This window comes from Phodopus roborovskii, unplaced genomic scaffold (genome assembly GCF_943737965.1).
Source record: "Phodopus roborovskii unplaced genomic scaffold, PHOROB, whole genome shotgun sequence".
NCBI lineage: Eukaryota > Metazoa > Chordata > Mammalia > Rodentia > Cricetidae > Phodopus > Phodopus roborovskii.
Window position 1 is genome coordinate 33173580 of NW_026126407.1, and position 11785 is coordinate 33185364.

Here is an 11785-nt window from a genome sequence, read left to right on the forward strand (position 1 = left end):
TTCATGTGTAAAGCACTTTCCCTCATCACTGGCACTGGATTACAATTCTATAACCAGACAAAGAAAATGCCCGTTCCTTTTAATAATCAATTATCAGGTTGGGCAGTGGTGTCGCACAACTTTAATCTTAGCACAGGAGGCAGAGGCAGGTGGATCTCTGTGAGTCTGAGGCCACCCTGGCTTACAAAGGGAGTTCCAGGACAGCCAGAGCTGTTATACAGAGAAACCCTGTATCAAAAAACCAAAAACAAACAAACAAACAAAAACCCACCAATTACCAGTGTTAAAAAGATAGTGGCTAGTTTAACAATTTCCCAACACAGTCAAACAAACCTTTCCTTGTTTGGGTATTGTTATGGTATTGTGGGCTTTTACCTTTTCTATGTATTGTAATCAATTACCACAGTTCTTACTAATGTTCAAATCATCTCTGATTTGCCTGCTGGAAGCACTCCCCATATAAATTCATTCTTGTCACATCCTCTTATTACTCTGAGCAGTTCTTTCCCTTCTCATTCTCACTTTGTGTTTTCTGTGCTTGGAGGCAGTCATTTCTTCTAGGAATTTATGAGGAGTTGCATTGGCAATCAAGAACTGATGTCTATTGCTTGCAGGGTGTCATTTCATCTGTGCCGGTGGGCAAAGCTGGGAAATGCATTTTTAAGATTCATGAGTTCAAGACTGGGGAGGTGGCTGTTATTAAAATGCTTGCCAGGCAAGCACAGAGACCCAGGCTCAAATTCCCAGCATTCACATAAAAAGTGGGACATTGAAGTTTATACCTGTAATCCCAGCACAAGGGAGACAGAGACAGGAGGCTCCCTAAAACTTGCTGGCCACACCCAGTCTAGCTCAATCAGTGACAGTCTCAAATTTTAAGAGGCAGAGGGATTGAGGAAGACACTTGATGTCCACCTCTGACCTTCATGTGCATATAAACACAGATGGACACAAACTCATAAACATACAGAATTACTTTATACTGATGAGTACAAAGTCTAAATTCAGCTGACGGCGTATGGCAGGGTAACATGCCTCTGGTATTAGCTACTGGGAAGCCTGAGGCAGGAAGGTCACACCGTGTGACTTCCTAGGGACCAAACTTAAGTAATCACACTTTTACAGGCAGAGCTGTCTCACTGGCACTTTCTTTGTTTAAATCACACATCTTTGGAACAACCAGTTAATAAAACTGGAAAAACAAACAAACAAACAAGGTCAATGGGAGAAAATACATAATTGTACATAAGACTGATTTCTCTTTTAGGTTCTTTGTTTAAACTTACTGACAAGAATCTGGAAGGCCAGCTGGGTGTTGGTGGCACACGCCTTTAATCCCAGCACTCGGGAGGCAGGGGCAGATGCAGGTGGATCTCTGTGAACTCGAGGCCAGCCTGGGCTACAGAGCTAGTTCCAGGTCAGGCTCCAAAGCAATACAGAGACACCCTGTCTCGAAAAAATAATAATAACAACAACAACAACAAAAACAAACGAACAAACAAACAAAAGAGAATCTGGAAGGCCCTACCCACAGAGCTATAAAGTGATGATAATTCAGTCGTTTGCAAGGAATTTATAAACGCTATTTAGAATTTATAAATGCTATTTAGAAATAAGAGACAAAAAAAGGTCACAACCACACTTTCAAACTTGGTCACAAAAGAGGGTTGGATAGCTTCGTGAGTGTGATTTGTTGCAGGAAGTGGGCAGAAAGACACAGCCCAGGCAACTCGTTGAATTGAAGACAGGAGAGTCGAGAGAGAAGCCTCCTCCGTGACTAGAGCGGCTCCAACAGCGACAGGAACTTCCGGGGTGGGGCCTGTCTAGTGCTTCCCCGTAGGGAATGTGGCCTTTCAGCGTTGCTGATATCGGCAGTCGCTTGGCCGCTACTTCCGTTACTTTAAGACGGTGCCTGAGGTTGGGGGTGACCATGGCCAAGAGCAAGTTTGAGTACGTCCGGGATTTTGAGGCTGACGACACCTGCTTGCCGCACTGCTGGGTTGTGGTGCGGCTGGACGGCCGGAATTTCCATCGGTGAGCTGGCGGGGCGGGAGACCGCGTGCGACGCCTGCTCTTCCGGGAAACGCGCGGCTCCCAGTTACTGGGGTAACGCGGCAGCCAATGAATACTCAGCATTGAGCGTCACCGGAAGGCTTGCTACAGTCAGACTTTGCAGCCAGCTGCTTGAAATATTTAAAAGGAGCCGGATAGTGTAATCAGTGAAGAGTCCGTGCTACTTAAGGAGAAACCAGTTTGCAAAAATTTTGTCAGGGGGAAAAGCCACTTCTAGGGCCACTCCTTAAACTCCAGCCAAATGTGCAACCCTTCTGTTATCTTTAAGTGCTATTAAGAGGCTCCCGTAAGTCTAGCGGTGGGTGGGAGTTGACAGTATGTCCCTTTCTCATTGTCAGTTTCAGATTACACGAACCTACTGCACTGTAGTCAGCTGAAAAAAGAGGGAGACAACGTGAACCGGTGGGAACTTAATTTCCATAAAGGACCACGTTATTATCACTTTATGACTGTATACGTGCATAGAGCTATGATATGTGTACTGAGCACTTAATAAGAGCCATATATAATTACATTTTGATTTCCTAATCATCAAGACTAATAAGGTAATATTCTCTATTTACCCAGTAAGGTGAACTTCAAAGGAAAGTGATGAAGCCTAGTAGTTATATCCCTTTTTGTTAACTGGTCAAAGCACAAAAGAAAATGCAGGTTTTTTTCTGTATGTGTTTATGTGTATGTAATTGTGTAGTCAGTTTTGGGGTGTCACTCTTCAGAGCTGTCCATCTTTATTGTTTGTTTATTTTTCGAGAAAGGGTGTCTTGGGTAGATTTGAAACCTGTTGTGGAACTCATTCTGTAGACCAGGCTGCCCTTGAACTCACAGAGATCCGCCTGTCTCTGCTTCCTGAGTGATGGACTTAAAAACGTGCACCATCACTGCCCGGCTACGTTGTCTATTTTGAGTCTCTCATGGAACTTCCTTGAAACTCACCAAGTACTGTAGCCTGGTGGGTCATTTAGGACCCAGGAATTCTCTTGTCTCCACCTTCCCAGCATTGGGATTACAAGCAGGTGCCAAGCTCCACACCCTCCTTTATGTTTCACGGATAGAACTTGTTCTTCATATTTATAACACAGTGTATGTACCGAGTTATTTCTCCTTGTCTGTTCTGCAGTCTCAAGGAATTATGTTAAGCTGTAACAAGTCACATGCTTGCAGCATTGTCCCCTCTCAATTGCTCGGTATTGGTAATGGCTGACTTTCCACCATCTGTGTCCTTCTCTTTCCTCTATGAAGGTTTGCTGAGAAGCACAGCTTTGCAAAACCTAATGACAGTCGAGCTCTGCAGCTGATGACCAAATGTGCCCAGACAGTAATGGAGGAGCTGGAGGACATTGTGCTTGCATATGGACAGAGCGATGAGTACAGCTTTGTGTTCAGGCGGAAAAGCAATTGGTTTAAAAGGAGAGCCAGGTGAGTTTTAACACCAGCCTCCCATTGGGTGTTTTCTCCTGTTCTCTGCTCTTCTTTTTATCCTGACAGCAGCTGAGATCTTAAAGATTTCAGGTGATGTTGCATCTACAAAGTGCACATTTCCTATTTTGAGTTTTTCCTTCTGTTGAGGTCTGTGCATTCTTTGTGTGTGTGTGTTTTGTTGTTGTTGTTTTAGTGTTTTTTTTTTTTTTAACATTTTATTATGTAAGCAACATCCTGCCTCCATGTATGCCTGTATGCCAGAAGAGGGCACCAGATCTCATTATGGAGGCTGTGACCCACCATGTGGTTGCTGGGAATTGAACTCAGGACCTCTGGAAGAGCAGCCAGTACTCTTAACCTCTGAGCCATCTCTCCAGTCCCCTGAGGTCTGAGCATTCTTGTTTGATCTATTTTTTTCAGGTGCTTCCTTTATCTGATTCTTTCCCATCTATATCCCATCAGTCCAGCTTTCAGACTGACTTATATTTCTACTCTATGTAAACAGAGTAGCTTTGCCAGTGTCATTCCTTCCATGCATTAAAGTATTATTTATACTTTTAACTAAGGAGATAAAGTTGATATTTAACTTGGTAGTAGATTGAAACTCTTAGAGGAATCAAATTATATGATGAATTGGTATGTTTTTAAAATATTGAACCCCTTTCTTCCAAGATTGAAAACAATACCAAAACAACAACAAAAATCTTGAACCAAAAATATACTACATCATCTGAAGAAAATTTTGGCGTATGCTGGAGAGTTGTTGTCAATTTTACCTGAGCTAAAGTCATCTGAGAAGGAACCTCAATTACGAAAATGCCTCTAGAAGACCCAACTGTAGGCAAGCCTGTAGGACATTTTCTTAGTTAGTGATTGATGGAGGAGGACCCAGATCATGTAGGTGGTGGCATCCCTGGACTAGTTATCCTGGGTTCTATAAAAAAAGCAGACTAAGCAAGCCATGGGGAGCAAGCCAGTAAGTGTACTTCCCCATGGCCTTTGCTTAACCCCCTGCCCCCAGGGGTCCTGTTTTGTGTAAGTTCCTGTCCTGACTTCCTTCCATGGTGAACAGAGATGTGGAAATATAAGCCAAATAAACCCTTTTCTGTCCAAATTGCTTTTGGTCATGGTGTTTCATTACATTAATAGTAACCCTAACTAAGACAGTGAGTAACTTAAGTAGAGTCAGGCTACATTTAAAACATACAGCCAAAACTTTAATAGTTTTTCTTAGCTGAATATATTTTATCTTGTGGCTGGTTGGACAGTTTGTGTAATTTCTCTGTTGCATCCACAGGTCCTATCTTGGTGTCGAATTAATATCAAACACTTTCTCTTCCCTTCTTCTACCCAACTTGTCTTGCACTTGCAAGTAAGTTCATGACTCTCGTGGCCTCCCAGTTTGCCTCCAGTTACGTGTTTTATTGGAGGGATTACTTTGCGGACCAGCCCCTTCTGTATCCCCCAGGATTTGATGGAAGAGTCGTGTTGTATCCTAGCAACCAGACCTTGAAGGACTACCTCAGTTGGCGACAGGCAGACTGTAAGTGGTTCAGTGTATACAGTTCAAGTCAAATTACCAAATCTGTACATTAAAGCTGTGGGTCTGATACAAGTTTGGCTTATTGGTATGTTGTTTGGAGTCAAGTATTTTTTTTAAAAAAGGTTTTTCTTTTCAATAGAGTCTTGCTGTAAACCCAGGCTGACTTCAAATCCTGCCTCAGCTTTAAAAGGCCTGTGTTATAGTAGGTGTGCCACCACACCCAACTCTCTCTAGAACACTAATTAGTTAACAATATTTGAAAAGTTAGGTGATTGATTTTACGGGGATATTACCTGTAGTTGTTTGTGGTGTGTGTGTGTGTGTGTGTGTGTGTGTGTGTGCGCGCGCGCACATGTACACATGCATGTTTGTAAATATATGAATGTGTGTGCATGCATGTACTTACATGTGCTTGCCTCTACAAGTGTTGTAGAGCCAGAGGAAGAAGTGGAATGTCCCACTCTGTCACTCTGTTTTGCTTTACTCCTGGAGGAAGTCTGGCAGCTAGCACATCCCAGAGATCCCTGGGGTTCCAGTTGCATGTAGCTATGCCCAGCTTCTTACACATGTGTTGGGATCCAAACTCAGGTCCTCTGGCTTGCACAGCAAGAACTCTTCCCTATTTAGCCATTTCTCCTGCCACCCTTGTTTGCTTTTTAAAATCAGAAGATAAGGCAGTCTTGTATTTGCACTCAATTTATGTAAAGCCTGTATAGTGGCAGCTGCCTTTTTACTTTGAAACACACACACATACACACACACACACACACACACACAAAGTCATAAGCTGCACAGTACCTGTTATTCCCTGCTGCTCCCCTGGAGTTACTTACTGCTCTATGAACTTACAGAGCATCAGTGGTGTTTGTGTTGTAATGCCTGTCTTACATGACTACAGTGAGGCTTGTAGTTGCAGTTTTTATTTTTCTGGAAAAGTTGGAAACAAAATTGAAATAATGTGAATCAGGTAGCTTGGAAAATATTTTTACAATGAACACCTAAGTCAACATATTTGCATAAGGCATTACCGAAATGACCAGGGAATAAGTTTTACATGCCTAGCCCTTTCCTTGTCTGTTCCCTATGTAGGCAGACTGGGCAAGCCAGTAAATGCCTCTGAGATCTGTGTATTTTAAAGTGGAGGGAAGCTAGGATGTGGGTTCCTGGAAGCATAATGAGTCTATGTATAAAACAAAGTACATATTCTATAATATATAATAATATATTTATATATAACTATGGTTCAGTATATATGAATGTTATTTTATTTTCCTTGCAGGTCACATCAATAATCTTTATAATACAGTATTCTGGGCCCTTATCCAGCAGTCTGGACTAACACCGGTCCAAGCCCAGGACAGATTAAAGGTATAAAGATCCTATAACAGAAACACAGCTGACGACACTTTCTCTGGCCTCCCATAGCATCTCTGGCCATTTTGAAAGGCCAGAAAGATCTCAGTAGCAGAAGCTCTCCTTGCTTGTTGTCAACAGGCATTGATTATTACTTCTCCCTGGGCTGCTGTGCCAACATAAAGTGCCAGTGTGCTTACACTTGGCTATAGTACCAGTTGCTTCACTTGACTGTAGTGCCAGCGTGCTTACACTTGGTTGCACCTGAGTCTTGGCTCCCCTCTTTAGGCAATACATGCACTCTTCTCCTTAGTCCTGCATGGCGGGTGTCTTCCCTCATGCCATGCCCTCCTGGCTCCTGTTACTTCTTAGACTTAGAACCCCTGAGTATAGTGAGAGTCAGTGCTCTGAGAGTCAGACAAGCACACTCCTGTGTATCCTTTCCACCCCCATAAAATTTAGGAATAATAGCTTACCTTATAGGCTTATACAAAGAACATGCTTTGATGCATGTAAACCCATGGAGAAGTAAGTTCTGAGTAGTACTGGCCTTCCTTCTGAGATTACACTGCTGTCAGTGGGGTGATTGATTCTTCAGTGAGGTGATGCATTGTGACAGGTCCTGATATAATGTCTTCCACATTGTGATTACTGAGGTAGCTGACTTTACTACTGCTGTCAGTAGTGAAGACTTAACACCAGTATGAATGCCAGCACCCATGTCTAGTTAGAGCCCAAATCAGATTTTGCTTCCTCTTAGAAGGGTAAACCTTCATCCGCTTTTTCTTTCCTAAAATGGAGATGACTTAGTGATCAAACAAGAAACATTAACACCAAGTTTTTGCTTACTGTTAGCTCCTGCAAACCACACATAGTCTGGACAATGCAACTAGGACTTACAGCAGGAAAGGATTTGATGAATGTAGACATTTAGATTGGATTAGGAAATCAGGGGCTGGTCATAATCTACATTAGATGAGAATGTCAGGGGCTGGAGTATGGCTCAGCAGTAGAGTGATCTGAATTTTAATTAAAATGAAAATTCATTAGTAACTGTATGATGAGCTCTAGCAATCCTTCTCTTTGGTGATGGGAGTGTAGGAGAAAGACTTACTGAGCTTTGCCTCTCTGTGTGTTTCCTCAGGGAACTCTGGCAGGAGACAAGAATGAAATTCTGTTCTCTCAGTTCCACATCAACTACAATGACGAGCCACCGATGTACAGGAAAGGGACAGTGTTGTTGTGGCAGAAGGTAAGGCTGTCTATTCAGAGAAAAATGGTGGTCAGGATGTGGGAGCCCTAGTCTCCCCTGGTTATGTTTTGCTCACACTCCGTGTAGGTAAGGTGCAGGCTGCTAACATGACATCGATACTTTCCAAAAGGAGGCACTGTAGAGGAACAGTTTGGATGTTCATTTTCATCAGTCAATAGTGGCCTGGAATCTCTCAGAGTTGATGTAAATAGTATCACAGAATTTTAAATTAGCATTTGTTTTCTGTGTGTCCCTATATCAGATAAACCCTCTTAATGGGATAAGGCTGGAGAGATGGCCCAGCAGCTAAGAGCCTTTATTCCTTTCTTAGATGACTCGGGTTAGTTCCCAGCACTGAACATGGTGGCTCACAATCATTTGTAATTCTGGTCCCAGGGGATTCGATACCTCCTTTTGATCTTCCCAGGCATGTGGTTCACCTATGTACATACTCAGAAGCAAAATACTCTTACATATAAAATAAAAATAAGCCAGGTGTGGTGGTGCACGCCTTTTGTCCCAGCATGTGGGAGGCAGAGGCAGACAGAACTCTGAGTTTAAGACCCGCTGGTCTACATAATGAGTTCTAGGCCAGCTAGGGTTACATAGTGAAGACATACTCTATTTTCAAAGGAGTGGACCATAGATAGGAAGAATTTCGCTTTCATAAGACATTGAAAAAATACTTTTTCTCATATCATAAGCACTAGGAGATATTTTAAATGGGAATGGAGGTAGCAAAAGAGACTTTGGCTTTTAGCAATTCCATGGGATTCCCCAGAAATTCATACTTGCCTTAATATTCTTGGATGCCTCTATACTTATTTCACCAATATTTTCTCTGCAATCAGCTCATAGGCATAATTATTTCTCTAAATTCATTTCATTAATTTTTTATGAATGAGTGCTTTCAAGAACTAAAAAGGGTACCTTGAGAGCCATCCTTCCCAATGGCAACCTCAACTCATTTATTAGACGTTTCTTATGTGTTTGTTCCTTAGTACAGCCTTGGATATTCATGCAGACAGAGGAAAAAGACCTTCAGTTCTACAGGCAGTGATAATTAGGACATGAGTTCCCTTTTTGTCTTTTCGAGTCAGGGCTTCCCTGTATAGCTTTGGAGCCTGTCCTTGAACTAGCTCTTGTAGACCAGGCTAGTCTCGAACTCACATAGATCACCTGCCTCTGCCTTCCAAGTGCTGGGATTAAAGGTGTGCACTACCATCACCTGGCTAAGTTCCCTTCTTGTTTGTAAGTCTACTGAATTAGTTGGTGCCTCTGGAGAAACAGAATAATTGGATGAATATAAATATAAGTATAATATATATCACCTAACACTAAAGTAGTAATAAGTTATCTCTCGCCTAAGAAGATAAGAACCTATTAGTTGTCTGGTTCTTAAGCTAGGTGTCTCAGCAGTTGGAGTTGTCCCTCAGGAGCTGTCTCACACTGGCAAGAGTATACCGGGCTGGGTGGCTCAGTACTCCCAACCTAAAACTGAAAACCTGCAAGGCTCCTGGGGTTGCTAGTCCCAAGTCAATGATGGGAGCTGGTTTTGGTACCAGAAAGTGCTGTCTACACTGAGTGGGTCTTCTATGTCTAGTAAGACAATCTGGAAAATTTCTTAGTTGAGTCTTCCTACTCAGATGATTCTAATTGGTGGCAAGATGACATTAAAGTCAATCATCACAGTCACTTTTCAAAATACAGTAACTTTTTTACAAGATTTGTTGTTGGCTATTATTATGTGTGGCTAAGGATCAACCCAGGGCCTTACATGTGCTAGAGAGAAACATTGCCATAAATCTACAGCCATAGCCCTAAAAGTACTATCTTGTTCTGTTTTTGAGACAGGGTCTCAATGTGTATTCCTGGCTGGCCTGAAACTCACTGTGCAGACCAGGCTAGGCTTGAACCCATACAAATCTGTCCACCTCTTAAGTGCTCGGATTAAAGGTATGTGCTTCATACCAGCCAAATGTATTTTTACTTAGAAAGAAATATGGCTACCCTGTTGGTAGGACTCATTTTTTAGGGGGAGGGGAGATTTGAGACAGGGTTTTGAGGCAGTCAGTAGCATATCAAGTAAAAAGGTGAATTTCTCCCATAATTCTCTTTGTGTCCCTACTTTTGTCCATAGGTGGATGAAGTCAGGACGCAAGAAGTTAGGCTGCCTGCAGAAATGGAAGGGGAACGGATGACTGTGACCCGGACCAGATCCAGGCCCGTGCCCTTGTACTGCGATCTCATTGGGGATGCGTTCTGGAAGGAACACCCAGACCTTCTGTCGGGAGAGAACTGACCCTGCACTCTGCAGTTCTGCCCTGTTTAACCATGCTGGGCTCCTGGAGTCTCCTGCCCTTGGGTGGCTCGAGCATTCCTAGCTCCAAGAACCCTGTATGGAGTGACGTGACTGGAGCTGGGTGGAGAGAAAGCAATGGACAGGGGCTATGTATCTTACTGTGCTCAAGCAAAACACCTTTCCTTTCTTTACGGTGTTAGAACATGACTTCTTTGGCTCTTTTCAAAATCATGATCCTATTTTTATAAAAGAACTATTCACGCTTCGCTGGAGGAGTCGTTTTTAGCTGTGGCATAAGCCTTAGAAAAATCCATGGCCTCTTTTCACCTCTGATAGAAGAGGAGCCCAGGCTTTACCCTCACCCACCTGTCTGAAGTAGGGAACACAGTGACTGGAAAATCCCCCTTCTGACAGCCGCGTGCTTGCACTCATCTTTTGCCATGAGGTTAAATATGGGTTCCTGCCTGCACAATGCCTCCAGATTGAGGGATCCCAGGGAACACTCGAGGCTTTGTGCCAGTTCCCCGGGGTGGCAGCGTTGACTGAACAATCGAGGAGTGGTTCATTCCTCCTGCACCATTCCAGGGTTGATTTTTCTGGAATTGTTCCCATGATCATCATCTTCTCTTACCAGGGACATTATTTTCCAGTCACTTAACTCTTTTAAACAAAAGGTATTTTGGGGAGGGTGTGTGTGTGTGTGTGTGTGTGTGTGTGTGTGTGTGTGTGTGTGTGTGTGTAAGCAGCTATTCCATGGATGCTAGAAGTACTTCAGTTGGAAAAGCTGACTTTGGGTTAGAATTCTGGGCAAGCATTTTCAAATAGCCGAAATGTAGTCAGAACCATACATTTGGATTCAAGAACAACAGGAGGCCTGATTTGGTGGTTCAGCCTAATCCCAGCTCTCAGGAGGTTGGGGGTAGGAAGAGAAAACATTTGAAGCCAAACTGAACTACATGGCAAGACTGTAAAACAGAGGTGGGCTTGGGGACGCTATTGATCTCAGAGGGTTAAATACCTTTCCTGCTGATGGCTGGATGGAGTTGGCAAGAGATCATTTGTTGCCTAGGTGTTGAACTCAATAGGATAGTCACGTTTTCCTTTGACTTTGTTTTATATTTTAGAGGAAAAAGATTATTTTCCTCCACCAGGAATTAATTAAAAGACAGCCCATGTCCTGCTTCCTGGTCTTGATTGCAGAATTTACAGCCAAGAAGAAAATGTATTTCTGACAGAGCTGCGTCTGGCTCATTCCTCACCAATTGACACCCCATCTGCTGATGCCATTTTTTTCCTTCCTGTTCTCCCCACTCCCTAGGATGAAGTGATAGAGCAGCTCATGTTTGGTAACTGAAATAAAGATTTCAACTCCTTGGCCTACTTAGTTGGTTTTTACAGAATGAGTCTAACTTGTGTGCATGTGTTTGGGCAAGCTAGGATGCAGGGACCCACATGGCAGACATCCAGAGACTTATGGAGACGTTTTTAACAAATGTTAGTTTGAATACTTAATTTTAAAGTGCCAATGTAAGACACCCATGTGGATATTTTGGACTTGGCAATGTGATTTTTTTTTTTTTTTTAAAGCCCAAAGGCTTCTGATACATGGCTGTAAGCATGATAGTACATTTGGTACATTTGGCAAGCAATTCCCTCAGCATACTGATGAGGCAGTGAGATCGTTAGTTCTTGATGAGCAAATTTAACTTAATGGTAAGTTGATGGGATTTTATATCAAGATTGGACAAGTAGGAAATAAAAACCGAAGTTTCATGACAACCACTGGAGAAAGTTTGTACTTTCAGACACTGGAAAGCCTGTCTCTGGACTTGTCCTAAGATAG

The 11785-nt window shown here is 42.8% G+C and overlaps 2 protein-coding genes across 4 annotated transcripts in view; one reads left to right on the forward strand and one right to left on the reverse strand.

Annotated features, from left to right (window-relative positions):
- Positions 1-11785, reverse strand: part of Adam19 (ADAM metallopeptidase domain 19) — a 1172352-nt gene that overhangs the window by 185784 nt on the left and 974783 nt on the right. The window lies entirely within an intron of this gene.
- Thg1l (tRNA-histidine guanylyltransferase 1 like) lies at positions 1789-10207 on the forward strand. Its single transcript, XM_051180890.1, has 6 exons — positions 1789-2034; positions 3313-3489; positions 4866-5035; positions 6315-6403; positions 7533-7640; positions 9781-10207. Exons 1-6 carry the CDS (start codon positions 1844-1846, stop codon positions 9940-9942), a joined length of 897 nt encoding a protein of 298 aa, XP_051036847.1. The 5' UTR covers positions 1789-1843; the 3' UTR covers positions 9943-10207.

Coding starts and splice junctions, on each gene's coding strand:
- Thg1l (XM_051180890.1), top strand. CDS start 1,844: ATGTGGCCTTTCAGCGTTGCTGATATCGGCAGTCGCTTGGCCGCTACT. Junction 2,035..3,312: donor GACGGCCGGAATTTCCATCG/GTGAGCTGGCGG, acceptor TCCTCTATGAAG/GTTTGCTGAGAAGCACAGCT. Junction 7,641..9,780: donor CAGTGTTGTTGTGGCAGAAG/GTAAGGCTGTCT, acceptor TTTTGTCCATAG/GTGGATGAAGTCAGGACGCA.